At 46.0% G+C, this 27,690-nt stretch overlaps 1 protein-coding gene and 1 long non-coding RNA gene across 4 annotated transcripts; one reads left to right on the forward strand and one right to left on the reverse strand.

Moving 5' to 3' along the window:
* On the reverse strand, window positions 1-23,293 carry LOC140418594 (uncharacterized). Of its 3 annotated transcripts, none has more exons than XM_072502112.1 (3): window positions 23,193-23,293; window positions 9,525-9,640; window positions 1-6,894 (listed from the first exon to the last, which is right to left on the reverse strand). In XM_072502112.1, exon 3 carries the CDS (start codon window positions 6,784-6,786, stop codon window positions 5,332-5,334), a length of 1,455 nt encoding a protein of 484 aa, XP_072358213.1. In that variant the 5' UTR covers window positions 6,787-6,894; window positions 9,525-9,640; window positions 23,193-23,293; the 3' UTR covers window positions 1-5,331. The 3 variants fall into 3 exon arrangements, with proteins under 3 accessions (XP_072358213.1, XP_072358215.1, XP_072358214.1); XM_072502114.1 differs by having other exon boundaries at window positions 9,518-9,640; XM_072502113.1 differs by lacking the exon at window positions 23,193-23,293 and adding an exon at window positions 9,957-16,921.
* Window positions 22,977-26,189, forward strand: LOC140418610 (uncharacterized). The gene is made up of 2 exons (XR_011945164.1): window positions 22,977-23,233; window positions 25,898-26,189. It is a non-coding gene; the product is annotated as an uncharacterized lncRNA (long non-coding RNA).
* The last annotated feature ends 1,501 nt before the right edge of the window (window positions 26,190-27,690 follow it).

A 27,690-nucleotide genomic window follows, 5' to 3' on the forward strand; every position in this document is an offset into this window, starting at 1 on the left:
TTTTTGGCAAAGTCCAGTTGAACTTTATTTGTCAGCTGTGCCACTTGTTTTTAATACAAAATTTAGAAAAAATCAACAACTAGCCCTGCAGTAAGCTAGTCAGATTAATTGTCTTTAGCGAATACAGAAGTTGAGTTTTCATTTAAATCATAATACACCAGATAAAATAACTGGGTAATTTTGATTAGCAAAGCGAGCAGCAAAGGTTTCATAAATAGATGGAGTGAGCAAGAAGAGAAACCGAACAGAGCAACAGAAGCACTTTTCCATTCCGGTAAGTGATTCTTAAGAGAATTGTTATCTCAATGTCTGGCCTTCTTTTTATTGCTGATTGGCTTTAACTAATTTATAATTCATCAATTTGACCAAAGTGTCTATCCATCAATTTAAGAGATATATGTATTTGAGTATGTTGGCGGAATTCTCCCATTCCATCGCTTGCCAATTTTCCAAATTATTGACACCTGCATCTCAACATTAATTAGAAAAAAAACAGCCTTCAGGGCATTATGACCTTAGACTGTCTATTACCATGGAAACGAGACTGTCCGTGCTGGAAAAGCAGCAGCATACAATGGGGTCTTTTAGCTAGTTGGCGTCACTGACCTTGCTTGTCTCAAGCAATTTGCAAATGTTAAAATCTAGGTTTAATGAACGAAAACTAAAGTGTATGATCTGGATTAACCCTTAATGGGTATCCAGCTATTGTTGCACTCAAATAATGCTTCATATGCTTCCTGAGTTCTCATTTAACTATTTTACCGTTATCATCTATAGGTAACTAGAAAGCCCATTTCTATCAGTCCCCCCTTTTGATTCTTCTAAAGATTAATAAGATGAATCAAAATAACGAATAGAAGTTAGGGAAGAAATGTGATAGGATAGAATTAAGCGCAGGGAGGAACTCATTTGCGTTTTCTTTAATGGTTCACTTGTTTGAGAACAGCCATCAACACTGGAACGGGCAAAGCTTTGCAAGCGTTACAAGCATTCTGGACGTATTTTATGCAAAAAAGTGATTATATAGTACAATAACAATTCAGTAATAATGGAAGTTAATTATATGATTGCAGTAATAATTGGGTAATAATGCAGTAATGACAGTTCAATAGTAGGAGCCTGGTTCAATGTCATGGGCTGGTGGTGCAGTTGGACAACTATGAACCACTTTGATTGTTGGGGCATTATGGGTAGCCATACATTGGGCAATGCATCTGATCGGCAAGATCACTACCTAAATGACAAACCCAAAAATGAAAAATGAGAGAAGTCCCTGAATGATGGAAATTCCTGTGCTACCCACCCATCCAGAGAGCCATCCCCTAAGAGGGGTGTCAGAGAGTTGTTAAAGTTTCCCAACTTCTTCTGGAATATGTGCTGACAAGCTGTTGATTTCTTCCGAATTATCTGGGATGTAGGTGCAACACTCTGCACCAATCAGGGCACAGGTGCCACCTTTCTCGGCTAGCACATAGTCAAGTGCCATCCGATTCTGTAAAGCCACAGTTCGATTGGCTAGCATCTCGGCTGAAATGCTACTGAGAGCTCGGGCAGTGTCATTGGCTATTTCCTCGAAGGCTGTGGCCAATTTAATGTATTCTCTGCTCAATACGATGATGCCATAGGCAGGGATGAGAGCAGAAAAGAATTTCTCAGCCCCTGTGATCTCGCGTTTAGACCTCGTGATGATAGTGGTCAGTTGATATTTCTCAAACTGTGGGATGAAAGGTCCATGTTTTGAGTCTGCGTTTATAGCATCGGCTAGGGAAACGGAAACGAATGGCGGATGAAGGGGACAATGAATCATAAATAGCACGCTCCTCTGCAGCTCACTGGGAGCCAAGGGTCTGCAGTATTACTGTAATAGGTGCCATTATAGGTAGAATATTGGGCAACCACTTGTGGGTATCAATATTCTGTACAATTTGTCCCATCGGTGTGATTATTAGATATCCTTTTAAAGTCGATGGGATTCCCTTCATGTCCAGAGACCACTACCTTGTGTCATGAGTGCACTCTGTACTGGCACTCACATCCAATAATATTCACATTTACTGTATCCCACATTCCATGCTCTATGATTATAGCCGATTAAACAAATGGTCCCAGTATGATTATGACCAGTTGGGAAGGTTACTTGGGCTGGTTTCTGTTTCCGATCAGAGACATGTTGATACCATCCCTTGAAAGTATTTACTGGGCGGCCTGCAGATCGCCATCTCTTAACCTCATCGTTTATCATTTCTTTGGTTCTGGTGTCTCCACATTGGGGAAGGGAAGAGTCGGGATTTTGGAAAATGTACCATTGTTCCATTTGGGATAAAGTAAAAGGAACAGGCTGCAGTGGGATAGCTGTTTGGGAATTGGTAGGGATAGAAGAACACACCCAGCAATTAGAGACGTTAAAGTCTCTGGCATAGGTATAGGACATGTAAAGGAACGTGTTAACATTGAACTCCTGGGTAAGGCCTGCTGGGCCAAACACATAACTGAAAATCAATATTATGGCAAACATTTTTACAGATTCTGATTTTGGTAAGCGCGCTTCACATATGACGCGTGAATCCTTGATTTCTTTCTTTGGAGTTTCACGGCTGACTGGGTTGAGAGTAATATCTGGTAGGGGCCTTCCCACTTGGCTCCTAATGGTTTGTGCTGAATTTGTTTTATGTAAGCGGATTCGACGGGCACCAAGTCGTGGCCCCATCAGGAGGATCGCCCCACTCCATCGAGGCCTGAAAGCATTTGTTAAGTTTTGACAATAACTAAGTAAAGCATCACTCATCACATGACAGTCTGTCTTTCTTAAGTCAATAGTTCCTGCCAGGGACATGGGTCTACCAGTGATGACCTTAAATGGGCTTAGTTTGGGGTTGCTCTGATACTGCACAAACCTAGTGGCAGGGCTTGAATCCAATTCATGCCTTCTTGGTTGTATCTGGACAATCGTTCTTTTAAAGTCCGGTTCATGCGTTCCACTTGTCCTGATGATTCTGGATGATCAGGGCAGTGTAGATTCCAATCGATGTTCAGTAATCTGCACACCTCCTGGCAAACAGCAACTGTAAAGTGGGTTCCACTGTCTGAGTCAATCTAGCTGGTACTCCCCATCTGGGAATATAGCCTTTGCATAGGACTTTGGATGTATGGGTGGCTGTAGCCCTCCTGGCTGGAGCAGCCTCTACCCATCTAGAGAACTTATCCACTATTACAAGGAAGTCAGTGTATCTTTGACATGTAGGAAGGGTGATGTAATCGACCTGTATATTCTGGAATGGTCCTGCAGGGGCAGGAGCTTTTAGCTGAGGCATTGATGTTATAGGTCGTAAGTTGTTCTTTTCACAGGTTACACAGCAGTTTGATACCAATTGTGCATATTTTTTGAATCCTTTGCCACACCAACTTTTCTGGAATCAAGCCATCATCTGTCCTGGGCCAGAAATGGCAAAATGGCATCAGTGCCTGTGGTGCAACTGGTTTATCAGTCTGAACTTGTCTCCAAATATCATCACCATACAACTGGATACCTGAGTCTAACCATGACCATTTCTCTTCTTGTGCCGAGTCATGTTGCATTTCAAGTAGATCTTGCAATAAATCGGTCACTCCCAATTTGTAGATGTGTCTTGGTTCTGCTGAAGAATCCCACTGGGAGGCAGCTTCCTTCGCTACTCTGTCTGCAAGGGTGTTTCCTTGTGCTTCTATAGTGTTGTCTTGAGTAATGGCAATACCATTTAGAATGGATACTTCTTTTGGCAAAGCTATGGCTTCTCGGAGGTCATCATTTCAGTGGTGGGAGTCTAGAACTCGCTGTCTCATAGGGTCCTAGAAGCAGAAATCCGGATCACTTTAAAATAAATGTCTTGGATATCCAATTGAAGGACTGGGACATACAGGGCAATCGACTGAGATCTGCAAAATAGGATTTAGCCGAATAGTTCCACTTCAGCCAGCACTCACACAATGGGCCAAATGGCCTCTATCTGTACCAGAACTTTGAGGTTTTTACTCTGATAGTTGGAGTTTGTTTCTGATGATAATAACCTCTAAGGGACTGGAGTTTAACATTCTAGATATTGGTGAAATAAATCAGCTGTTTTAAACACGTTGTAGATTTTTGTCTTTCCCGCCTGAGTGTTTAACATCACCTGGCTGGAGCTCAGAAAGGACAATCTCACCTCATAGAATCAGAGAATTTACAGTGCAGAAGGAGGCCATTCGGCCCATTGAGTCTGTACCAGCCCTTGGAAAGAGCATCCTACTTAAGCCCACACCTCCACCCTATCCCCGTAACCCCACCTAACCTTTTGGACGCGAAGGGCAATTTAGCATAGTCAATCCACCTAACCTGCACATCTTTGGAGTATGGGAGGAAACCGGAGCACCCGGAGGAAAGCCACACAGACACGGGGAGAACGTGCAGGCTCCGCACAGACAGTGACCCAAGCAGGAATCGAACCCGGGTTCCTGGCGCTGTGAAACAACAGTGCTACCCACTGTGCTACCGTGCCGCCCTTGCATCCAAGCTCCCGGATTGTCTGTCTTCTCTCCGGGTAAGATTCTGTTTGTCGCTTGTATTTCACTGTGGCAGGGCAGAGACCTGATTGAAGGGTTCAAACATTGGAGTTCTGGGAAAGATGGTCAAAGATTTGGGAGGTGGCAACATGTTCAAACAGTTTGGAGAGGAGACGGAGGTTTAAGATGGGGCAGTAATTTGTAAGGATGGCAGGGTCAAGGGTTTGTTTTATTGAGGAGGGGGTGATGATGGCAGATTTGAAGGACAGAGGGACAGTGACTGAAGAGAGAGAAATGTTGACAATATCCGTGGATACAGGGGAGTTGGCTGATCAGTAGCTGAGTGGGAATAGGGTCGATGGAGCAGGAGCTGGGTCTCATGGACAAGATGGGCTCTGAGAGGGCATGAGGGGAGAGAAACTAGAGAAAGATGTGGGTTCAGGGCTCAGGAAAGGATGACATTTAGAGACAGTTTGGTCCGGTGGGCTCGTGGAAGGGAGGGAAGCAGCAGAGACAGCTGATCGGATTTACTCAATCTCAGTCACAAAGAAGTTCCACAAGCTCCTCACACTTCTTTATGGAGGTGAGGATGGAAGAGACAGGGGAGAGTGAGAGTACTTCAAAAGGAACTAACCTGTGTCAGAGATATTAAAACGTTTCAACACACTGCGGATTTAACTCAAATCTAATGTATTTGACTTTTAGCCAGAATATTAGCCCCTGTAAATGGGCTGAAGTTTGTTATCAGCAGAAAGAGATCCAAATGAACATGGTTCAGTCCTGAATGTGAGTAACAGCAAAACCCATTCACTGTGGTTATTTGTGGCCTCGTTGGTGCTGCTGCAGGTGGTATGAAATGGTGAATCCCTTCCCACACTCAGAGCAGGTGAACGGTCTCTCCCCAGTGTGAATTCGCTGATGTACAGTGAGGTTAGATGATCGTCTGAACCCAGTCCCGCAGTGAGAGCATCTAAACGGTCTCTCGTCAGTGTGAACACGTTGATGGCGCATCAGTTCCACAGGACTTTTATAGCACCTCCCGCAGTCTGGACATTGGAACGGTCTCTCGCTGTGAACTCGCTGGTGCTTCTGTAGGTTGTAAGACATTTTGAATCCCTTCCCACACTCTGAACAGGTGAACGGTCTCTCTCCAGTGTGAACTCGCTGGTGCTTCTGCAAGTCAGATGACTGAGTGAATCCCTTCCCACACATGGAGCAGGCGAATGGCCTCTCCCCAGTGTGAATTCGCTGGTGCTTCTGCAAGTCAGATGACTGAGTGAATCCCTTCCCACACTTGGTGCAGGTGAATGGCCTCTCTCCAGTGTGAATTCGCTGATGTACAGTGAGCTGAGATGAGTGTCTGAACCCAGTCCCGCAGTGAGAGCACCTAAACGGTCTCTCGTCAGTGTGAACACGTTGATGGCACATCAGTTCCCCAGAACTTTTATAGCACTTCCCGCAGTCTGGACATTGAAACGGTCTCTCATCAGTGTGAACTCGCTGGTGTTTCTGCAGGGTGGATAACTGAGTGAATTCCTTCCCACACTGGGAGCAGGCGAATGGCCTCTCCCCAGTGTGAATTCGCTTATGTACAGTGAGGTGAGATGATTGTCTGAACCCAGTCCCGCAGTGAGAGCACCTAAACGGTTTCTCGTCAGTGTGAACACGTTGATGGCTCATCAGATCCCCAGAACGTTTGTGGCACTTCCCGCAGTCTGGACATTGAAACGGTCTCTCATCAGTATGAACTCGCTGGTGACTCAGCAGGACGGATGACTGAGTGAATCCCTTCCCACACTTGGAGCAGGTGAATGGTCTCTCCCCTGTGTGAACCCGCTGGTGTTTCCGCAGGGCGGATGACAGAGTGAATCCCTTCCCACACTTGGAGCAGGTGAATGGTCTCTCCCCAGTGTGAACTCGCTGGTGTGTGGACAGATTAGATGACTCAGTGAATCCCTTCCCACACTTGGAGCAGGTGAATGGTCTCTCCCCAGTGTGAACTCGCTGGTGTGTGGACAGATTAGATGACTCAGTGAATCCCTTCCCACACTTGGAGCAGGTGAATGGTCTCTCACCAGTGTGACTGCGTCGATGAATTTCCAGATGGGATGGGGAAGTGAATCCTTTCCCACAGTCCGCACATTTCCACGGTTTCTCCTCGGTGTGACTGCATTTGTGTCTCGTGAGGCCTGATGATCGAGTGAATCCTCGTCCACACACACAACACGTGTACGGTTTCTCCTCACTGTGAACGATGCTTTTTCTTTCCATGTTCAAAGTACGATGATGTTCAGAATATGATAAATTGCAAACTCTGTCAGATCCTGGTGTGATATTTGGTTTGCATATCTGGACTTTGAAGCCTCCCCTTCGAACACCCTGTGAAAACAGAAAATAGGGAGTGAGAGAGAACCCACAAAAACACAAAGGCAGGTTGTGAAATTGAGCTGAATGAATCTGGTCATTTGTGGGGCCGGCACTGGGAAAAAGTGACCATGAAAACTGCTGGATTGCTGTAAATACCCAACTGGCCTCTTCGGGAAGAGGGAGAAAGAGGTGAAGAGGGATTTTGTATATTTACAAGACATATCAAGGGAGTAGTTGGCAAAGCAAATTCAATCTTCAGCTTCATAAACAATAATATTGATACTGAAACTATGCTTCTGGTGGCATGGTGGTTAGCACTGCTGCCTCACAGTGCCAGGGACTCAGGTTCAATTCCGACCTTGGTGACTGTGTGTGTGGAGTTTGCACTTTCTCACCGTGTCTGCGTGGGTTTCCACCCGGTGCTCAGGTTTCCTCCCACAGTCCAAAGAAGGGAACATTAGGTGGATTGGCCTTGATAAATTGCCCCTTAGTGTCCAGCGATGTGCAGGTTAGGTGGGGCTATGGCGTTACAGGGACAGGGTAGGGGTGTGGGCCTAGGCAGGGTGCCCTTTCAGAGAATCAGTGCAGCCTCGATGGGCCGAATGGCCCCCTTCTGCACTGTAGGAATTCTATGGCTCTAATTCTATTCTATGAATCTTTCTGAAGCTCTGGTCACCACTCTTCAGGAAGAACAAAGAACAAAGAAAAATTACAGCACAGGAACAGGCCCTTCGGCCCTCCCAGCCTGCGCCGATCCAGATCCTTTATCTAAACCTGTCGTCTCTTTCCAAGGATCTACTTCTCTGTTCCCCGCCCGTTCATATATCTGTCTAGATGCATCTTAAATTATGCTATCGTGACCGCCTCTACCACCTCCGCTGGCAAAGCGTTCCAGGCACCCACCACCCTCTGCGTAAAAAACTTTCCACGCACATCTCCCTTAAACTTTCCCCCTCTCACCTTGAAACCGTGACCCCTTGTAATTGACACCCACACTCTTGAAAAATTTTGTTGCTATCCACCCTGTCCATACCTCTCATAATTTTGTAGATCTCAATCAGATCCCCGCTCAACCTCCATCTTTCCAACGAAAACAATCCTAATCTACTCAACCTTTCTTCATAGCTAGCCCCCTCCATACCAGGCAACATCCTGGTGAACCTCCTCTGCACCCTCTCTAAAGCATCCACATCCTTTTGGCAATGTGGCGACCAGAACTGCACGCAGTATTCCAAATGTGGCCTAACCAAAGTCCTATACAACTGTAACATGACCTGCTGACTCTTGTACTCAATACCGCGTCCGATGAAGGCAAGCATGTTGTATGCCTTCTTGACCACTCTATCGACCTGCATTGCCACCTTCAGGGTACAATGGACCTGAACTCCCAGATCTCTCTGTGCATCAATTTTCCCCAGGACTCTTCCATTGACCGTATAGTCCGCTCTTGAATTAGATCTTCCAAAATGCATCACCTCGCATTTGCCTGGATTGAACTCTAACTGCCATTTCTCTTCCCAACTCTCCAATCTATCTATATTTTGCTGTATTTTCTGACAGTCCTCCTCGCTATCTGCAACTCTATCTGAATGTGAAGGTTCTTGGAGAAGATGCAGAGGAGATTTACCAGAATGGTTCCAGCAAAGGAGGTTGAGGGGAGATTTGATTCAGGGACACAGATTATGCCAGATTTCCATCAGGTGGACAAAGAAACTCTGTTTCCATTCACTGGTCATACAAGCAGTCGGGACACAGATTTAAAGTTTTGGGTAAAACCTGGATTGAACAATATAAGATCCTGAGGGGTCTTGACAGGGTGGATGTGGAGAGGATGTTTCCTCTTGTGGGAGAATCGAGAACATCACTGTTGCAAAATAAGGGGTCACCCATTTCAGATGGAGATGAGGATTTTTTATTCTCTTGAGGGTTGTAAAACTTAGGAACTCACGTCCTTAAAGGCAGTGGAAGCAGAGGCCTTGAATATTGTTAAGGCAGAGTGGGATAGATTCTTGATGAGCAAGGGGGTGAAAGGTCATCGGGGTAGACAGGAATGTGGAGTTAACGTTAGAATGAGATCAGCCGCAATCTTATTGAATACTGAGCAGGCTCGAGGGGCCGAGTGGCCTGTTCCTAGTTTGTATGTAAAAGGTACAGGAGATATGAGGTGATATGAGATGTATGTTTTGACACAGCGAGCGGCAATGGCCTGAAACTTGCTGCCTTGGAGAGAGTTTGAAAATAAACACAATGAATGATTTGATTTCAAAAGGAAATTTGATGGACATCTGAGGGAAATTACCTGCGAGGACACAGGGAGAGATCAGGAGAATGGCACTGACTGGATTGCTCCAGAGAGCTAGCATGGACTCAATGGGCCGAATGCCATTCTCTGTGCCAACATGTCTCTGAATCCTTTGTGTAATCTAATTTTGTAATTTAACCCCGGGGGGGTTCAGATATCACTCAGCTAAATCTGTGCTACACTCCCTCCGAGGCCATTCTATCCTTCCTCAGGTTTGTTGCCCAGAACTGAACACAGTTCTCCAGGTTTGGTCTAACCAGGGTTTGTGAATCTTGGGGCTTTTCCAGTTACACTGAGACTTGAAATCTTCCCTCACAGACAGAACAGACAAACCTTTTACCTTCCACACCCAGATGCTGCTGATATTCAGGGTCTGATGAACCTAGTGACTCTGTCAGATCGCGATGTGACGTTTGGTTTGCGTTTCCCGTCTGTTAAACCTCCACTTCCAGTATCCTGTAAATTTACAGAAACCTCACAGTCAGTTAGGACAGAAATTCACAACATTCTCTCCTCGCCAACTTTGATTAAATGGAGGTTTGATCACATGACCTGCCCCCATCCTCCAGCCATTAATCGGTCAACACATCCATCCTTGTGACACACTGCCTTCCTCGGCCAATTGGGAAGCAAAATGACTCATTACCTCACAGGACAGTTACTGACCTAACGATTTTCCAGACACCCAGGTGTGAATCTCACCAACGCAGGGAGCGGAGTTGGTGTGAACTCGGGGAGAGGAGCTTCGGAACAGTAAATATAAATAACTTACCTCAGGGATTCAGGGCAGCACGGTAGCCTTGTGGATAGCACAATTGCTTCACAGCTCCAGGGTCCCAGATTCGATTTCGACTTGGGTCACTGTCTGTGCGGAGTCTGCACATCCTCCCCGTGTGTGCGTGGGTTTTCTCCGGGTGCTCCAGTTTCCTCCCACAGTCCAAAGATGTGCAGGTTAGGTGGATTGGCCATGATAAATTGCCCTTAGTGTTGGGTGGGGTTACTGGGTTATGGGGATAGGGTGGCGGTGTTGACCTTGGGTAGGGTGCTCTTTCCAAGAGCCGGTGCAGACTCGATGGGCCGAATGGCCTCCTTCTGCACTGTAAATTCTATGATAATCTATGATGATTCACGGCCTAGTCGGCAGGGAGAGGCGTTGGCCCGGATCCGGGGAGGAACGGCAAGTATAAATAACTTACCTCGGGGATTCATGGCCTTGTCTGCAGGGAGCGGGGTTGGTGCCAATCCGGGGAGGAAGAGCTTCGGAACAGTCAGTATAAATAACTTACCTGTTGGGTATCTGGACTGGGGGAAAAAACTGAAACGTGACATTAGAGTAATTAACTAAGTCGGGGAGTAACTAGGAGATTAGTAACTAGGAGATTGCTGATTTTTATCTATATCAACGATTTGGATGAGAATGTACAAGGCTTGATCAGTAAGTTAGCAGATGACACTAAAATAGGTGGTATTGTAGACAGTGAGGAAGGTTATCAGAAATTGCAGCAGGATCTTGATCAGCTGAGGAAGTGGGCCGAGAAATGGCAAATGGAGCTCAATACACATCAGTGCGAGGAGTTGCATTTCGGAAAGTCAAATCAAGGTAGGACTTTCACAGTGAATGGTAGGACCTTAGGGAGTATCGTGGACCAGAGCGACCTTGGAATTCCGGTGCACGGTTCTCTAAAGGTGGAGTCACAGGTAGACAGGGCAGAGTTTGTGGCATGCTGAACTTCATCAGTCAGGGCATTGAGTATAGAAGTTGGGAAGTTATGTTGCAGTTGTACAGGACGTTGGTGAGGTCGCACCTGGAGTATTGTGTTCAGTTTTGGCTGCTTTGCTGACAGAAAGATGTTATTAAACTGGAGAGAGTGAAGAAGAGATTTACAAGGATGTTGCCCGGACTCAAGGGACTGAGTTACAGGGAGAGATTGGACAGGCCAGGACCTTTTTCTTTGGAGCGTAGGAGACTGAGGGGTGATCTTATCGAGGTGTGTAAGATCATGAGAGGCATGGATAGGGTGAATACGCTCAGTCTTTTCTCAAGGTTGGGGAATCAAGGACTCGAGGGCATCGGTTTATGTTCAGAGGGGAAAGAATTAATGGGAACCTAAGGAGCAACGGTTTTACACAGAGGATGGTACGTATGTGGAATGAGCTGCCAAAGGAAATGGTTGAGGCAGTGACATTGACAACATTGAAAAGGCATTTGGACAGATACATGGATAGGAAAGGTTCAGAGGGATATTGGGCCAAATACAGGCCAATGGGATTGGCTTAGGTGGGCTTTTTGGTTGGCATGGACCAGTTTGGGCCGAAGGACCTGTCTCCATACCATAGATTCTATGAACCCCAAGTCTCTTTGGACACCCACTGTACTTAACCTCTTTCCATTTAGAAAGTACTCAGTTCGATCTTTTTTTGGTTCAAAGCAGATAACCTCACACTTGTTTACATTGCTACAGTGTTGCTCATTCACCTCGTCTGTCAATATCTCCTTACAATTTTATGCTATCATCTAGGCTGTCTACGATGCCACCGAACTTTGTATCATCAGCAACAGGCAGAAGAGGCCCTTCGGTCCATCAAGTTTGCATCGACACATGAAAAGCCTGACCCACCTACCTAATCCCATTTGCCAGCACTTGGCCCATAGCCTTGAATGTTATGACGTGCCAGTCTTCATCCAGGTGCTTTTTAAAGGATGTGAGGCAACCCGCCTCTACTACCCTCCCAGGCAGTGCATTCCAGACCATCACCACCCTCTGGGTAAAACATTTTTCCTCAATTCCCCCCTAAACCTCCTGCCCCTCACCTTGAACTGGTGTCTCCTTGTGACTGATCTTTCAACTAAGGGAACGACTGCTCCCTATCCACCCTGTCCACGCCCCTCGTACACCTTGATCAAGTTGCCCCTCAGCCTTTTGCTCCCACAAACACAACCCACGCCTATCCAACCTCTCTTCATAACCTAAATGTTCCATCCCAGTCAACATCCTGGTGAATTGCCTCTGCACCCCCTCCAGTGCAATCACATCCTTCCTATAATGTGGCGACCAGAACTGCACACAGTACTCCAGCTGTGGCCTCATAATAGTTCAATACAACTCCCAACATGACCTCCCTGCTTTTGTAATCTATGCCTCAATTTGATAAAGTGTCCCGTATGCCTTTTTCCCCACCCTATTAACCTGCCCTTCTACCTTCAGAGATCTATGGACAAACACGCCAAGGTCCCTTTATTTGTCAAACTTCCCAGTGTCATGCCATTAGTTGAATGCTTCCTTGACAAATTACTCCTTCCAAAGTGTGTCACCTCAGACTTTTCAGGGTTAAATTCCATCTGCCACTTTTCTGCCCATTTGACCGTCCCGTCTGTATTTTCCTGTAACCAAAGACACTCAACCTCACTGTTAACCACCAGGCCAAGCTTTGTGTCATCCACAAAAACTGATCCTACCCCCCACATAGTCATCTATGTTGTTTATATAAATGCTGAATAATAGGGGGCCCAGCACAGATCCCTGTAGTACGCCACTGGTCACTGGCTTCCAGTCACTGAAGCAGTTGTCTGTCATCATCCCCGGATCACAGCTACGCCAATTTTCAATTCACCTCATCAAATTACCCTGTATCCCATGTGCATTTGCTTTCTTTTTCTGGGTCTGTACTCGTTGGGAGTTTCGAAGGATGAGGGAGATCTTATTGAAACTTACAGAATACTGAGAGGCCGAGAGAGAGTGGACGTGGAGAGGATGTTTCCACGAGTGGGAAAAACTAGAACCAGAGGGCACAGCTTCAGACTGAAGGGAAGATCCTTTGAAACTGAGATGAGGAAGAATTTCTTCAGCCAGAGGACAGTGAATCTGTGGAACTCATTGCTGTGAAGGCTGGGGAGACCTGTAGCCACGTAAAATGGCTGCTTCCCGATTAATTTGGCCAAAACCCGATTTAAAATGGCTAACCGGAAAGGCTGATGGGAAAAGCAGGTAACAAGACACAAACGGACAGCTGCAGGCAGAATATCATATTCGGCTCTGGGGAAGTCGGCCCAGATCGATACTCAGGGCTATTAACAGCCCATCAACCAAGACATCTGCAGTTATACTCAGGACTATTAGCAGCCCATCAACCCAGACATCTGCAGTTTAATCGGCTATCCCCGGAAACAATTGCAACATATTAGCAATTGAATACCGGGCCAGACCTGTCGGCGCCTGCAGTGGCCGAAACAAAGGCAGGTGAACGACCACCCCCCGATCGGGGAATCGCCTCGCAATTGGACGTATCGAACCCAGTGATTGGGAACAAGTCCAATCACTTGGGACTCAGGGTCAAGGGCCGCCCCGAGAGGCGGGAAGCCCCTGGGCCCTATAAAGTGAGGGGCCAAGTTCAGATCTCTCTCTCTCTCCCTTCTTCGCCTGCTCGAGACCTTCGCAAGAACACCAACCAGCAACTGTAAGTTTGAATCCAGCGATCGCTATCCGATAAAGACTCCTAGCCATCGACCTGTATCAGCCTTTTGAATCCCGCGGGCCAGATCTGATTGGATAAGCCATTCGTTTCCCTGACCTGGTGGGCTCTTCCTAAAGTTAAGTATTGGCCAGTAGTGATAGGTTTATTATATAGATAGTAGGATTATTGTATAAACATTACTTGTTGTATATAATAAATGACCGTTGATTTCAATCTTACTAAGCGGTGTGCTGACTTATTAACCATAACTTGAACCACGTGGCGGTATCAGAAAGATACCTGGCGACTCGTGACCAAAGGTGACGTAATCAGAGCTAATAAACTACGGCTAAAAAGAGCAACAGTCCAAATCAGAGTGTCTTTAAGACAGAGATAGATAGTTCTTGATTAATAAGGGCATCCGGTGAATAAGGAGAAGGCAGGAGAATGAAGAAGAGAAACATATCAGCCATGATTGAATGGCGGAGCAGACTCGATGGGCCGAATGGCCTAATTCCTTTTTAAAAATAAATTTAGAGTATCCAATTCATTTTTTCCAATTAAGGGGCGTGTTTAATCCCCCGACCTTGCACATCTTTGTGTTGTGGGGGCGAAACCCACGCAAACACGGGGAGAAAGTGCAAACTCCACACGGAGAGTGACCCAGAGCCGGGATCGAATCTGGGATCTCGGCGCCGTGAGGCTGCAGTGCTACTCACTGCACTACCGTGCTGCCCGGCCTAATTCTGCTCCTATGTCTTATGGTCTTCCAAGTCTCCCATTGGGATCTTGTCAAAGATTTGCTGAAGTCCATGTAAACAGCATCAACTGCACTACCTTCATCTACACAGCTCGTCACCTGCTCAAAAAATGCAATCAAATTTGGTCAGCATGACTTCCTTCTGACAAATGCTGACTATTCCTGATCAAATCCTGCCTCTGCAAGTGGAGATAGATTCTCTCCCATAGTTTCCCTACCACTGACGCAAGACTCACTGGCCTGCAGTTTCCTGGCTTATCTCTACAACCTTTCTTAAACAGTGGGGCCACATTAGCTGAACTCCAGTCCTCTGGCAATTCCCCCGTGGCCAGAGAGGAATTAAAAATTTGGGTCAGAGCCCCTGCAATCTCCTCCCGCGCCTCCCACAACAGTCTAGGGCACAACTCATCCGGACGTGCAGATTTGTCCACTTTTAAACCTGCCAACACCTCCAATACCTTGTCACTCCCGATGTTAATTTGCTCAGGAACTTCAGTCTCTGCCTGAATTCCATATCTGCCTCCTCATACTCTTGGGTGAAGACAAATGTGAAGTGTTCGTTCAACACCCTACGTCAGACTGTTGTTCATAGACTACAGCTCCGCCTTCAACACCAATAGCCCAACAAAACTAATAACCAAACTCTGCAATCTTGGACTTGACCCTTCCCTGTGCAGCTGGATCCTTGTCTTCCTCACCAACAGACCGCAATCTGTCAGGATAGGTAACAGCATCTCCTCCACAATAGTCCTCAACACCGGGGCCACACAAAGATGTGTGCTCAGTCCTCTACTGTACTCCGTATACACACACACAAGACTGTGTGGCAAGCTTTAACTCCAATTCTATCTATAAGTTACGAATGATACGAATATGATGGATCGTACCTCAAACAACGACGTGTCAAACTACAGAAGGGAGAAAGATCACTTGGTTGCTTGGTGGACAGAAAACAACCTCTCTCTCAATGCCAGCAAAACCAAGGAACTGATCATCGACTTCAGGAAGTGTAGTACGACACACGCTCCCGTCTACATCAATGGCTCCGAAGTGGGAATGGTCGATAGCTTAAAGTTCCTGGGGGGTCACCATTACCAACAGTCTGTCCTGGTCCACTTACATTTATGCAACAGTGAAGACAGCCCAACAACGTCTCTACTTCCTATGGAAGCTAAAGAAATTTGGCATGTCCGCATCGACTCTCACAATCTTCTACAGATGTGCGAAAGAGAGCATCCTATCCGGCTGCATCACATCACAAGAAACTTTTTTTTTTTTTTAAATCACAGCAGTCCAGATGGTTTCTAACCAGGATTTTATATATCTCAGTACTTCTCCAGTCACACAGATACTGGAAATCTTTACCTACAAACAGAACAGACCCGAAGAAATAGGAACAGGAGTCAGCCGTTCAGTCCTTTGAGCTGCTCCACCATTTAATAAGATCACGGCTGATCTCACACTCACTAAGTCCACTTTCCTACCTTCCCTCAGTAATCCTCAATTCCCCTACTGATTAAAAACAGATCGATCTCAGCCTTGCAACTGATCACGGACTCGGCCTCCACATTTCCTGGGCTAAATAATTCCAAGATTCACCAGTTTGGGAGAAGAAATTCTTTCCTCATTTGGCAGTCCCTCCAAACCCAGGATCACCCTCGTGAACCTCCTCTGTACTACCTCCAATGATAATATATCTTTCCTGAAATAAGGGGACCAAGACTGTACACATTATTCTAAATGTGGCCTCACTGGAAGCTTGTACAGTTTTGTGCAGCAACACAACTTTGTGTGTAGAATCCAGCCCCCTTGAAATAAAACATGCAGGACGAGGCTAAAAAGATGGCCTCTCCTCCTAGAATGTCCAACAAGGGGAAACATCCGCTCTACGTCTACCCCGTTAATCCCCTTTAGCATTTAATGTACCTCAATTATATCTCCTCTTTCTTCTAAACACCAGTGAGTATTGGCCTAAACTGCTCAAATCTCTCATCACAAGACAATCAATCTAGTGAACCTTCTCTGAACCGCCGCTAATGTATTTATGCCATTGTCCAAGGGACAAAATCTGCATCACTCCCAATGTGGTCTCACCAACGGCCTATACAGTTACAACAGCACTGCCCTACTTTATACTCTATTCCATTAGCAATGAAAGCCAACATTCCATTTGCCTTCCTTATTACCTGCTGCACCTGCAGACTGTCTGCGATCCGTGTACAAGGGCACCCAGATCCCTCTGTACAAAAGCATTTTGAACTTTCTCTTAATTTAGATAATAAGTTGCTTTATTATTCCTCTGAGCAAAATGGATAACCTCACACTTATGCAGGTTAAATTCCATCTGACACAGTTTGACCCACTCACCTATTTCTCATTTCCTCATCGCAGCTTGCTTTCCCACCCATTTCAGTGTTAGCTGTAAATTTGGCTATCGGAAGACCAAAAGACTGTAAGACATAGGAGCAGAATTAGTCCACTCGGCCCATCGGGTCTGCTCCGCCAATCAATCATGGCTGATATTTTCTCATCCCCATTCTCCTGCCTTCTCCCCATAACCCCTGATCCCCTTATTAATCAAGAACCTATCTATCCCTGTCTTAAAGACACTCAGTGATTTGGCCTCCACTGCCTTCTGCAGCAAAGGGTTCCACAGATTCACCACCCTCTGGCTGAAGAAATTCCTCCTCATCTCGGTTTTAAACGATCGTCCCTTTAGTCTGAGATGGTGTCCTCTGCTTCTAGTTTCTCCTACAAGTGGAAACATCCTCTCCATGTCCACTCGACCCAGGCCTCGCAGCATCCTTAAAGTTTCAATAAGGTCCCCCCTCATCCTTCTAAACTCCAACAGACCCAGAATCCTCAACCGTTCCTCATACGACAAGCTCATCATTCCAGGGATCATTCTTGTGACCTCCTCTGGACCCTTTCCAAGGCCAGCACATCCTTCCCAGATACAGGGCCCAAAACTGCTCAGAATACTCCAAATGAGGTCTGACCAGGTACAACCTCAGAAGCACATTCCTGGTCTTGTATTCTAGCTCTCTTGACATGAATGCTAACATTGCATTTGCCTTCTTAACTGCTGACTGAACCTGTACATTAACCTTAAGAGAATCATGAACAAGGACTCCCAATTACCTTTGTGCTTCTGATTTCCGAAAGCATTTCCCCATTTAGAAAATAGTCTATGCCTAAATTCCTCCTTCCAAAGTGCATAACCTCACACTTTTCCACATTGTATTTCATTTGCCACTTCATTGCCCACTCTCCTAACTTGTCCAAATCCTTCTGCAGCCCCCCCTGCTTCCTCAATACTACTTGTCCCTCTACAGATCTTTGTATCATCTGCAAAATTAGCAACAGTGCCTTCACTTCCTTCTTCCAGATCATGAATCGTACATTCTATCTGTCCCATAGTCATTAATTTAGACTGTAAATAGTTGGGGGCCGAGGACCGAACCCTGTGGCACACCACTAGATACAGCTTGCCAACCAGAAAAAGACAGACGAGCCCTCCAAGACCCCTCACACCTGTGTTATTCTCTCTTCCATCGGCAGAAGCTACAAAAGTCTGAGAACACGCACCAACAGATTCAAAAACAGCTACTTCCGTGCTGTTACCAGACTCCTGAATGAGCCTCTTATGGACTGAACTGATCTCTCCAAGCATCTTCTTGGGACGGTCAATAGAGAATTAAAGGTGCTATATTTAAATGCGCGCAGTGTACGGAACAAGGTAGATGAGCTTGTGGCCCAGATTGTGACTGGCAGGTATGATGTGGTAGGCATCACAGAGACATGGTTGCAGGGGGTTCAGGACTGGCATTTAAACATCCAGGGATTCACAACCTATCGAAAAGACAGGGAGGTGGGCAGAGGGGGCGGGGTTGCCTTGTTAACTAGGAATGAAATTAAATCAATAGCACTAAATGACATAGGGTCAGATGATGTGGAGTCTGTGTGGGTAGAGTTGAGGAACCACAAAGGCAAAAAAAACATAATGGGAGTTATGTACAGGCCTCCTAACAGTGGTCAGGACCGGGGGCACAAAATGCACCACGAAATAGAAAGTGCATGTCAGAAAGGCAAGGTCACAGTGATCATGGGGGACTTCAATATGCAGGTGGACTGGGTAAATAATGCTGCCAGTGGACCCAAGGAAAGGGAATTCATTGAATGTTTACAGGAGGGCTTTTTGGAACAGCTTGTGATGGAGCCCACGAGGGAACAGGCCATTCTGGACTTAGTGTTATGTAATGAGCCAGACTTGATTAAAGATCTTAAAGTAAGGGAGCACTTAGGAGACAGTGATCATAATATGGTAGAATTCAATCTCCAATTTGAAAGAAAGAAGGTAGAATCAGATGTAAAGGTGTTACAGTTAAATAAAGGTAACTAAAGGGGCATGAGGGAGGAACTGACGAAAATCGACTGGGAGCAGAGCCTAGTGGGAAAGACAGTAGAACAGCAATGACAGGAGTTTCTGGGAGTAATTGAGGACACAGTGCAGAGGTTCATCCCAAAGAAAAGAAAGGTTATCAGAGGGGGGATTAGGCAGCCATGGCTGACAAAGGAAGTTAGGGAATACATCAAAGCAAAAGAGAAAGCCTATAATGTGGCAAAGAGTAGTGGGAAGTCAGAAGATTGGGAAGGCTACAAAAACAAACAAAGGATAACAAAGAGAGAAATAAGGAAAGAGGATCAAATATGAAGGTAGGCTAGCCAGTAACATTAGGAATGATAGTAAAAGTTTCTTTAAATACATTAAAAACAAACGGGAGGCAAAAGTTGACATTGGGCCGCTCCAAAATGACGCTGGTAATTTTGTGATGGGAGACAAGGAAATAGCTGAGGAACTAAATAAGTACTTTGCGTCAGTCTTCACAGTAGAAGACATGAGTAATATCCCACCAATTCCGGAGAGTCAGGGGGCAGAGTTGAATATGGTAGCCATCACAAAGGAGAAAGTGCTAGAGAAACTAAGAGGTCTAAAAATTGATAAATCTCCGGGCCCAGATGGACTACATCCTAGAGTTCTAAAGGAGATAGCTGAAGAAATAGTGGAGGCGTTAGTTATGAGCTTTCAAAAGTCACTGGAGTCCAGGAAAGTCCCAGAGGATTGGAAAATCGCTGTTGTAACCCCCCTGTTCAAGAAGGGAACAAGGAAAAAGATGGAAAATTATAGGCCAATTAGCCTAACCTCGGTTGTTGGCAAGATTCTAGAATCCATTGTTAAGGATGAGATTTCTAAATTCTTGGAAGTGCAGGGTCAGATTAAGACAAGTCAGCATGGATTTAATAAGGGGAGGTCGTGCCTGACAAACCGGTTAGAGTTCTTTGAAGAGATAACAAATAGGTTAGACCAAGGAGAGCCAATGGATGTTATCTATCTTGACTTCCAAAAGGCCTTTGATAAGGTGCCTCACGGGAGACTGCTGAGTAAAATCAGGGCCCATGGTATTCGAGGCATGGTACTAACATGGATTGACGATTGGCTGTCAGGCAGAAGGCAGAGAGTTGGGATAAAGGGTTCTTTTTCGGAATGGCAACCGGTGACGAGTGGTGTCCCGCAGGGTTCAGTGTTGGGGCCACAACTGTTCTCTTTATATATTAACAATCTAGATGACGGGACTGGGGGCATTCTGGCTAAGTTTGCCAATTATACAAAGATTGGTGGAGGGGCAGGTAGTATGGAGGAGGTGGGGAGGCTGCAGAAAGATTTGGACAGTTTAGGAGAGTGGTCCAAGAAATGGCTGATGAAATTCAACGTGGGCAAGTGCGAGGTCTTGCACTTTGGAAAAAAGAATAGAGGCATGGACTATTTTCTAAACGGTGACAAAATTCATAATGCTGAAGTGCAAAGGGACTTGGGAGTCCTAGTCCAGGATTCTCTAAAGGTAAACTTGCAGGTTGAGTCCGTAATTAAGAAAGCAAATGCAATGTTGTCATTCATCTCAAGAGGCTTGGAATATAAAAGCAGGGATGTACTTCTGAAGCTTTATAAAGCATTAGTTAGGCCCCATTTAGAATACTGTGAGCAATTTTGGGCCCCACACCTCAGGAAGGACATACTGGCACTGGAGCGGGTCCAAGCGGAGATTCACACGGATGATCCCAGGAATGGTAGGCCTAACATACGGTGAACGTCTGAGGATCCTGGGATTATATTCATTGGAGTTTAGGAGGTTGAGGGGAGATCTAATAGAAACTTACAAGATAATGAATGGCTCAGATAGGGTGGATGTAGGGAAGTTGTTTCCATTAGCAGGGGAGACTAGGACCCGGGGGCACAGCCTTAGAATAAAAGGGAGTCACTTTAGAACAGAGATGAGGAGAAATTTCTTCAGCCAGTGAGTGTTGGGTCTGTGGAATTCATTGCCACAGAGGGCGGTGGAGGCCGGGACGTTGAGTATCTTTAAGACAGAAGTTGATAAATTCTTGATTTCTCGAGGAATTAAGGGCTATGGAGAGAGAGTGGGTAAATGGAGTTGAAATCAGCCATGATTGAATGGCGGAGTGGACTCGATGGGCCGAATGGCCTTACTTCCGCTCCTATGTCTTATGGTCTTCTCTACTGAGTAGTTCTACACTCCTTATGCTTCATCCGATATCTATATCTATGTATTTACATTTTGTATTTATCGTATGTCCTATGATTTTCGTGCATGGAACATTCTGCCTGGACTGTACCCAGAACAATAATTTTCACTGTACCTCGGTACATGTGTGGATAAATCTAATTCTAATCTAAATCCAATATAATCTAATCCCCACTCTCTGCTGTCTGTCGGTTAGCCAATCCTCTATCCAAACTAATATATTACCTCTCAGCCCTGTGAGATATTACCTTGTTTATTACAAAGAAAAGTACAGCACAGGAACAGGCCCTTCGGCCCTCTAAGCCTGCGCCGACCATGCTGCCTGTCTAAACTAAAATCTTCTACCTTCCGGTGTCCATAATCCTCTATTCCTATCCTATTCATGTATTTGTCAAGATGCCCCTTGAACGTCAGTATCCTCCCTGCTTCCTCCACCTCCTACGGCAGCGAGTTCCAGGCACCCACTACCCTCTGTAAAAATACTTGCCTCGTACATCTCCTCTAACCTTGCCCCTCGCACCTTAAACCTATGCCCCCCCAGTAATTGACCCCTCTACCCTGCGAAAAGGTCTCTGACTATCCACTCTGTCTATACCCCTCATAATTTTGTAGACCTCTATCAGGCCGCCCCTCAACCTCCGTCGTTCCAGTGAGAACAAACCGAGTTTATTCAACCGCTCATCATAGCTGATGCCCTCCATGCCAGACAACATTCTGGAAAATCTCTTCTGCACCCTCTCTAAAGCCTCCACATCCTTCTGGAGTGTGGCAACCAGAATTGAACACTATACTCCAAGTGTGGCCTAACTAAAGTTCTATACAGCTGCAGCACGACTTGCCAATTTTTATACTCACTGCCCCGGCCAATGAAGGAAGCATGCCGTATGCCTTCTTGACTACCTTCTCCACCTGTGTTACGCCTTTCAGTGACCTGTGGACCTGTACACCTAGATCTCTCTGACTGTCAATACTCTTGAGAGTTTCTACCATTCACTGTAAATTCCCTATATTAGATCTTCCAAAATGTATTACCTCACATTTGTCCGGATTAAACTCCACCTGCCATCTCTCCGCCCAAGTCTCCAAACAATTTAAATCTTGCTGTATCCTCTGACACTGGGGCTGTTTAGCACAGGGCTAAATCACTGGCTTTGAAAGCAGACCGAGGCAGACCAGCAGCACGGTTCGATTCCCGTAACAGCCTCCATGAACTGGTGCCGGAATGTGGCAACTAGGGGCTTTTCACAGTAACTTTATTTGAAGCCTACTTGTGACAATAAGCGATTTTCATTTCATTTCAGTCCTCATCGCTATCCGCAATTCCACCAACCTTTGTGTCGTCCACAAACTTACTAATTAGACCAGTTACATTTTCCTCCAAATCATTTATATATACTACGAACAGCAAAGGTCCCAACACTGATCCCTGCGGAACACCACTAGTCACAGTCCTCCAATCAGAAAAGCACCCTTCCAGTGCTACTCTCTGCCTTCTATGACCTAGCCAGTTCTGTATCCACCTTGCCAGCTCACCCCTGATCCCATGTGACTTCACCTTTTGTACCAGTCTGCCATGAGGGACCTTGTCAAACGTCTTACTGACGTCCATATAGGCAACACCCACTGCCCTACCTGCATCAATCATCTTTGTGACCTCCTCAAAAAACTCTATTAAGTTAGTGAGACACGACCTCCCCTTCACAAAACCGGGCTGACTCTCGCTAATACGTCAACTTGCTTCCAAATGGGAGTAGATCCTGTCTCGAAGAATTCTCTCTGAGGTTGTTTGTGGAGAGAAAGCGGCGGATAGTGAGAGTGGAGAATGTTCTTGTTTCACATTCTGCTCTGGGGCCCCACTGGGGTTTGTAAACCCCGCCCCCGACCTCTCACCTGACACCTCACAATGCGCGGAGTGATTGACGGCAGCACTGACCAATTGGCAAAGAGTGGGCGGGTCCAGAGGACCGGTCGGGAGTGACTGGTCCTCCAACCAATCAGCGTGAATGTGGAGGCGGGACTGGGCTGAGTGAAGCATACGCAGTGTGATTAATGGCGACAAAGAAAAAGTTCTTTCTCGGATCCACAATCCGTGAAGGTGGGAATGGCGGGACGGAGGGAGAGCTGGATCAGGCGGGTCGTTAGACACGCTTCGTTTTATCTTAACCGAAAATCCGGAAAAATAACCTCCCGGTACCTGGGGATCTGAGCGGGAGCTGCAGCTTTCTCGCAGACAAGGTGAAGCAAACACCATCTTTCTTTGGCTCTGGCAGACGTGCGCATGCGCCTTCTCAATAGTGGGTTACTTGCAGCAGTGGGCATGCGCCATCGGCATCCTAAGTTGGATCACTAGCGACAGTGCGCATGCGTACCCACCATCTTTATTGGGGCATGAGCAGCAGAGCTCAGGCTCAGTCGCCATCATTGTTGGGGGCAACATTTTTGAAACGTTTCTTCCTGACAGAATGTCCATCAAATTGTTTCACTCTGAGTTACAAATTCCTATTCATGGGGCAGAATATATCCAGGGCTGTGACAATAATTCGAATTTATATTGTGACTTGAACAGAATAAAACTTTTAAGACTTAAGACTTTCAGAGAAACGTTACAAAGTAACAATTGACACTGAGCCACAAGAGGAGATATTAGCTTTTAAGGACAATCTTAACGGAGGAAAGTGAGTCAGAGAGTTTTAAGGAGGAAATTCCAGAAATTGAGGCCTTGGTAACGGTGGTGCGATTAAAATCGGGAATGCTGAAGTGGCTGGAATTAAATGAGTGCAGAGATCTCAAAGGGGTGTGTGTGGAGGAGATTACAGTGATCAGGATGATCATTACCATGGAGTAAAAGAATGAGAAATTTAAACTTTTTGTGCCTTTTCAAAGGAAGCGTTTGTAGATCAGTGGGCACAGGGGCTGGTGTGAGTAAGCACATGGGTAGCAGAGTTTGGGATGGGATGGAGGGGGTTGTTTAATGTTGCAGTCCAGCTGCGAGTGCGTTGGAATAATTTGGTTAAGTGGTAACAGAAGAATGGATGATGGTTTCTGCAGCAGATGAACAGAGACTAAGGTGGAGTCGAGCTGTGTTCCTGAGGTGGAAATCGGCAATCTTGGTGATGATGTAGATCTGTGGTCAAGAGCTCATCTGGGGTGAAATATTTCACCATGGTTGTGAACAGTCAGCTTCAGCCTCAGACATTGGACAGGGATGGAATTGGTGGCAAGGGACTGGAGTTTGTAGAGGGGATGAAAGGGAATGGGTTCAGTCTTGTCAATATTTAAATGGAGGAAAGTTCTGCTCATCCAGCACTGGATGTCAGACAAGATCAGACAGTGTGTGTCTTGGAAAGCAACTTGCAGGTGGTGATGTTCACATACATCTGCTGCCCTGCTCCATCCAGGTGGTGGAGGTTAAGGGTTTAGGAGATTCTGTCAAATTGTGATTCAGTTGCTGGTCCATTGCTTCCTGTTACCCTCACTCCGTTCTCACTCTCTCTCCCTTTCCATCAATCTTTTTGATTCTCTCTCCCCTACTACTCACTCTCTTTCTCTCTCACTCTGTTTCTCACAAGGTTCTCTAGCCCAGAGGGTTGAGGATGATAATAATAATCATTATTGTCACAAGTAGGCTTACATTAACACTGCAATGAAGTTACTGTGACCATCAGTGAATATATATAAGGCTGAGATGGTGAGATTTTTGGTCTCTCAGGAAGTGAAAGGACGCAGAGAGCTCACGGGAAAGTAGAATTGAAGACTGAGATCAGCCACAATCGTGTTCAATGGCAGAGCAGGTTTGACGGGCTGAATGGTCTACTTCTGCTCCTATTTCTTGTGTTCTTGCAGAGGCCTGAATCTTGTGTGGGCTCAGGCTGGGTGGCAGGTTCCCTTCCCTGAAGGACATTAACAAACTGGTTCAAAAAGTTTCAACAGTTTTCGTGGTCACTTTTTCCCAGTGCCGGCCCCACAAGTTACCAGATTCATTCACCTCAATTTCACAACCTGTCTTTGTGTTTTGTGGGAGCTCTCTCACTCCCTTTTTTCTGTTTTAACTCAATTTCACAGGGTATCAGCAGGGAAGGATGTGCAATTGGGAAACTCCAACCAAGCGCCACATCAAAATCTGACAGTCGTGTAACTGATCGCAACCTGAATATCATTAGATTTTGAACATGGAAGAAAAAAAGCACAGTTCACAGTGGGGAGAAACCGTACACGTGTTCTGTGTGTGGACGAAGCTTCAGCCGATTATCTGGTCTGTCAAAGCACAAGCGCAGTCACAGCAGGGAGAAACCATGGAAATGTGGGGATTGTGGCAAGGTGTTCAATTACCCATCTGACCTGGTAACCCATCGACACATTCACACTGGAGAGAAACCTTTCATCTGCCCCGAGTGTGGGCGTGGATTCACTCAGACATACAGCCTGTTGATGCACCAGTGAGTTCACACTGGGGAAAGGCCTTTCACCTGCCCCGAGTGTGGGAAGGGATTCACTCATTAATCCCAACTGCTGACACACCAGCAGATTCACAATGATGAGAGACCTTTTAAATGCGGGATGTGCTTTAAAAGTTCACGGGATCAGGTGTCCCTTCAAAGAGTTCACACTGATGGAAGACCGTTCAAATGCCTCGACTGTGGGAAGTGCTTTAAAAGTTCCGGGGAACTGGTGTCCCATCAACATGTTCACACTGACAAGAAACCATTAGGGGCTGGTTTAGCACACTGGGCTAAATAGCTGGCTTTTAAAGCAGACCAAGGCAGGCCAGCAGCACGGTTCAATTCCCATACCAGCCTCCTCGAACAGGCGCCGGAATGTGGCGACTAGGGGCTTTTCACGGTAACTTAATTGAAGCCTACTTGTGACAATAAGCGATTTTCATTTCATTTTTCATTTCAGGTGCTCCGACTGTGGGACTGGGTTCATAAGATCATCTCAACTCACTCTACATCAGCGGATTCACACTGGGGAGAGACCATTCACCTGCTCCCAGTGTGGAAAGGGATTCATTCACTCAGGCAACCGGCTGAGACACCAGCGGGTTCACAAGTAACTGCTGTGATTGGACTTTGCTGTGAATCACATCCAGGACTGAACCATGTTCATTGGACTCGGGTTTGACTCATATTTATAAACGCTAATCCAGTTATAAGGGATAATATTCTGGATAAAAGTCAATTATTTAACACAAGTGTGTTTCGAATCTTTTAACATCCCATCACAAATTAGTTCCGTCTGAAGGTCTCTCTCTCTCCCCTGTCTCCTCCATCCTCAGCTCAAGTGTGTGGAGTTCATGAAGCTTCTTACTCACTGAAATTGAGACAGTCAGATCAGCTGCCTCTGCTGCTTTCCCTTCTTCCACTGGGCCAAACTGTCTCTAAAATTCCACATGGTCTGAGCTCTGAACTCATCTTTCCCTAGTTTCTCTCATACCATCTATCTTCCTCAGAGCTCATCTTGTCCATTCGACCTGCCTCCTGCGCCAGGGTCCTGGGTTCGATTCCCGGCTTGGGTCACTGTCTGTGCAGAGTCTGTGCGTTCTCCCCGTGTCTGTGTAGGTTTCCTCCGGGTGCTCTGGTTTCCTCCAACAAGTCCTGAAAGACATGCTTGTTGGGTGAATTGGACATTCTGAATTCTCCCTCTGTGTACCCCAATGCCGGGGTGTGGCCACGAGGGGATTTTCACAGTAACCTCATTGCAGTGTTAATGTAAGCCTACTTGTGACACGAATAAAGATTGTTTGATTATTATTATTTAACCACATTCTCACAAAACTACTGACCATTCAACTTCTCCATGTTGTGTGATATTGTAAATAGTTCTGTCTCTTGGTCCTGTCGCTCATCTTTAAATGCACCATCATCACCCATCCGAAAACAATATTTAACCCACCATCAGTGCAAACTACCACATCAAAATCTCCCTTTCCTCTCCAAGTCCTTGTACTCGGTGTTCCCCAAGGATCTATCCTCAGCCACTCCTATTTCTCAACTACACGCTGCCACTAGGGGACATCATCCCAAAGCACCGTGTTAGTTTTCACATGTACACTGACAACACCCAGCTCTCCCTCACCCCCATCCATTCCTCCACTGTTACTAAATTATCAAACTGCTTATCCCACATCCAGTACTGGATGAGCAGAAATTTCCTTCAATTAAAAATTGGAAAGACCAAAGCCATTGTCTTCAGTCACCATTCGAAATTCCGTTCCCTAACTCCCGAGTCCATCCCTCTCCCTGGGAACTGTCTGAGGCTGAACCACACTCTGCACAATCTCTGTGTCAGATCTGACCCCAGGATGAGTTTCTGACCCCATATCCACACCATCACTAATATCAGATATTTCAATCTCCATAATGTCATCTGCTGCTGAAACCCTCATCCATGCCCCTGTTACCTTTAGACTTGATTCCAAGACATTCCTGTCCAGCCTCTCCCATTCACTCCACATGGAAACATGAGCTCATCCAAAATTCTGCTGGACGTGTATTTTCTCACACCAAGTCCTGTTCACCAAGTCCTGTTCACCATCACCCCTGTGCTCACTGACCTACACTGGCTCTGATTAAGCAAAGCCTCCATTATAAAATTTGCATTCATGTTGTCAAATTCCTCCGTGGCCATGAACATCGTCAGCCTTTAACCATGGAAGCAAAGAGCCCTGTTCAATGTGGGGAGAAACAGTTCAC

This window comes from Scyliorhinus torazame, chromosome 5, assembly GCF_047496885.1.
Source record: "Scyliorhinus torazame isolate Kashiwa2021f chromosome 5, sScyTor2.1, whole genome shotgun sequence".
Classification (NCBI taxonomy): Eukaryota; Metazoa; Chordata; class Chondrichthyes; order Carcharhiniformes; family Scyliorhinidae; genus Scyliorhinus; species Scyliorhinus torazame.

Coding starts and splice junctions, on each gene's coding strand:
- LOC140418594 (XM_072502112.1), bottom strand. CDS start 6,786: ATGGAAAGAAAAAGCATCGTTCACAGTGAGGAGAAACCGTACACGTGT.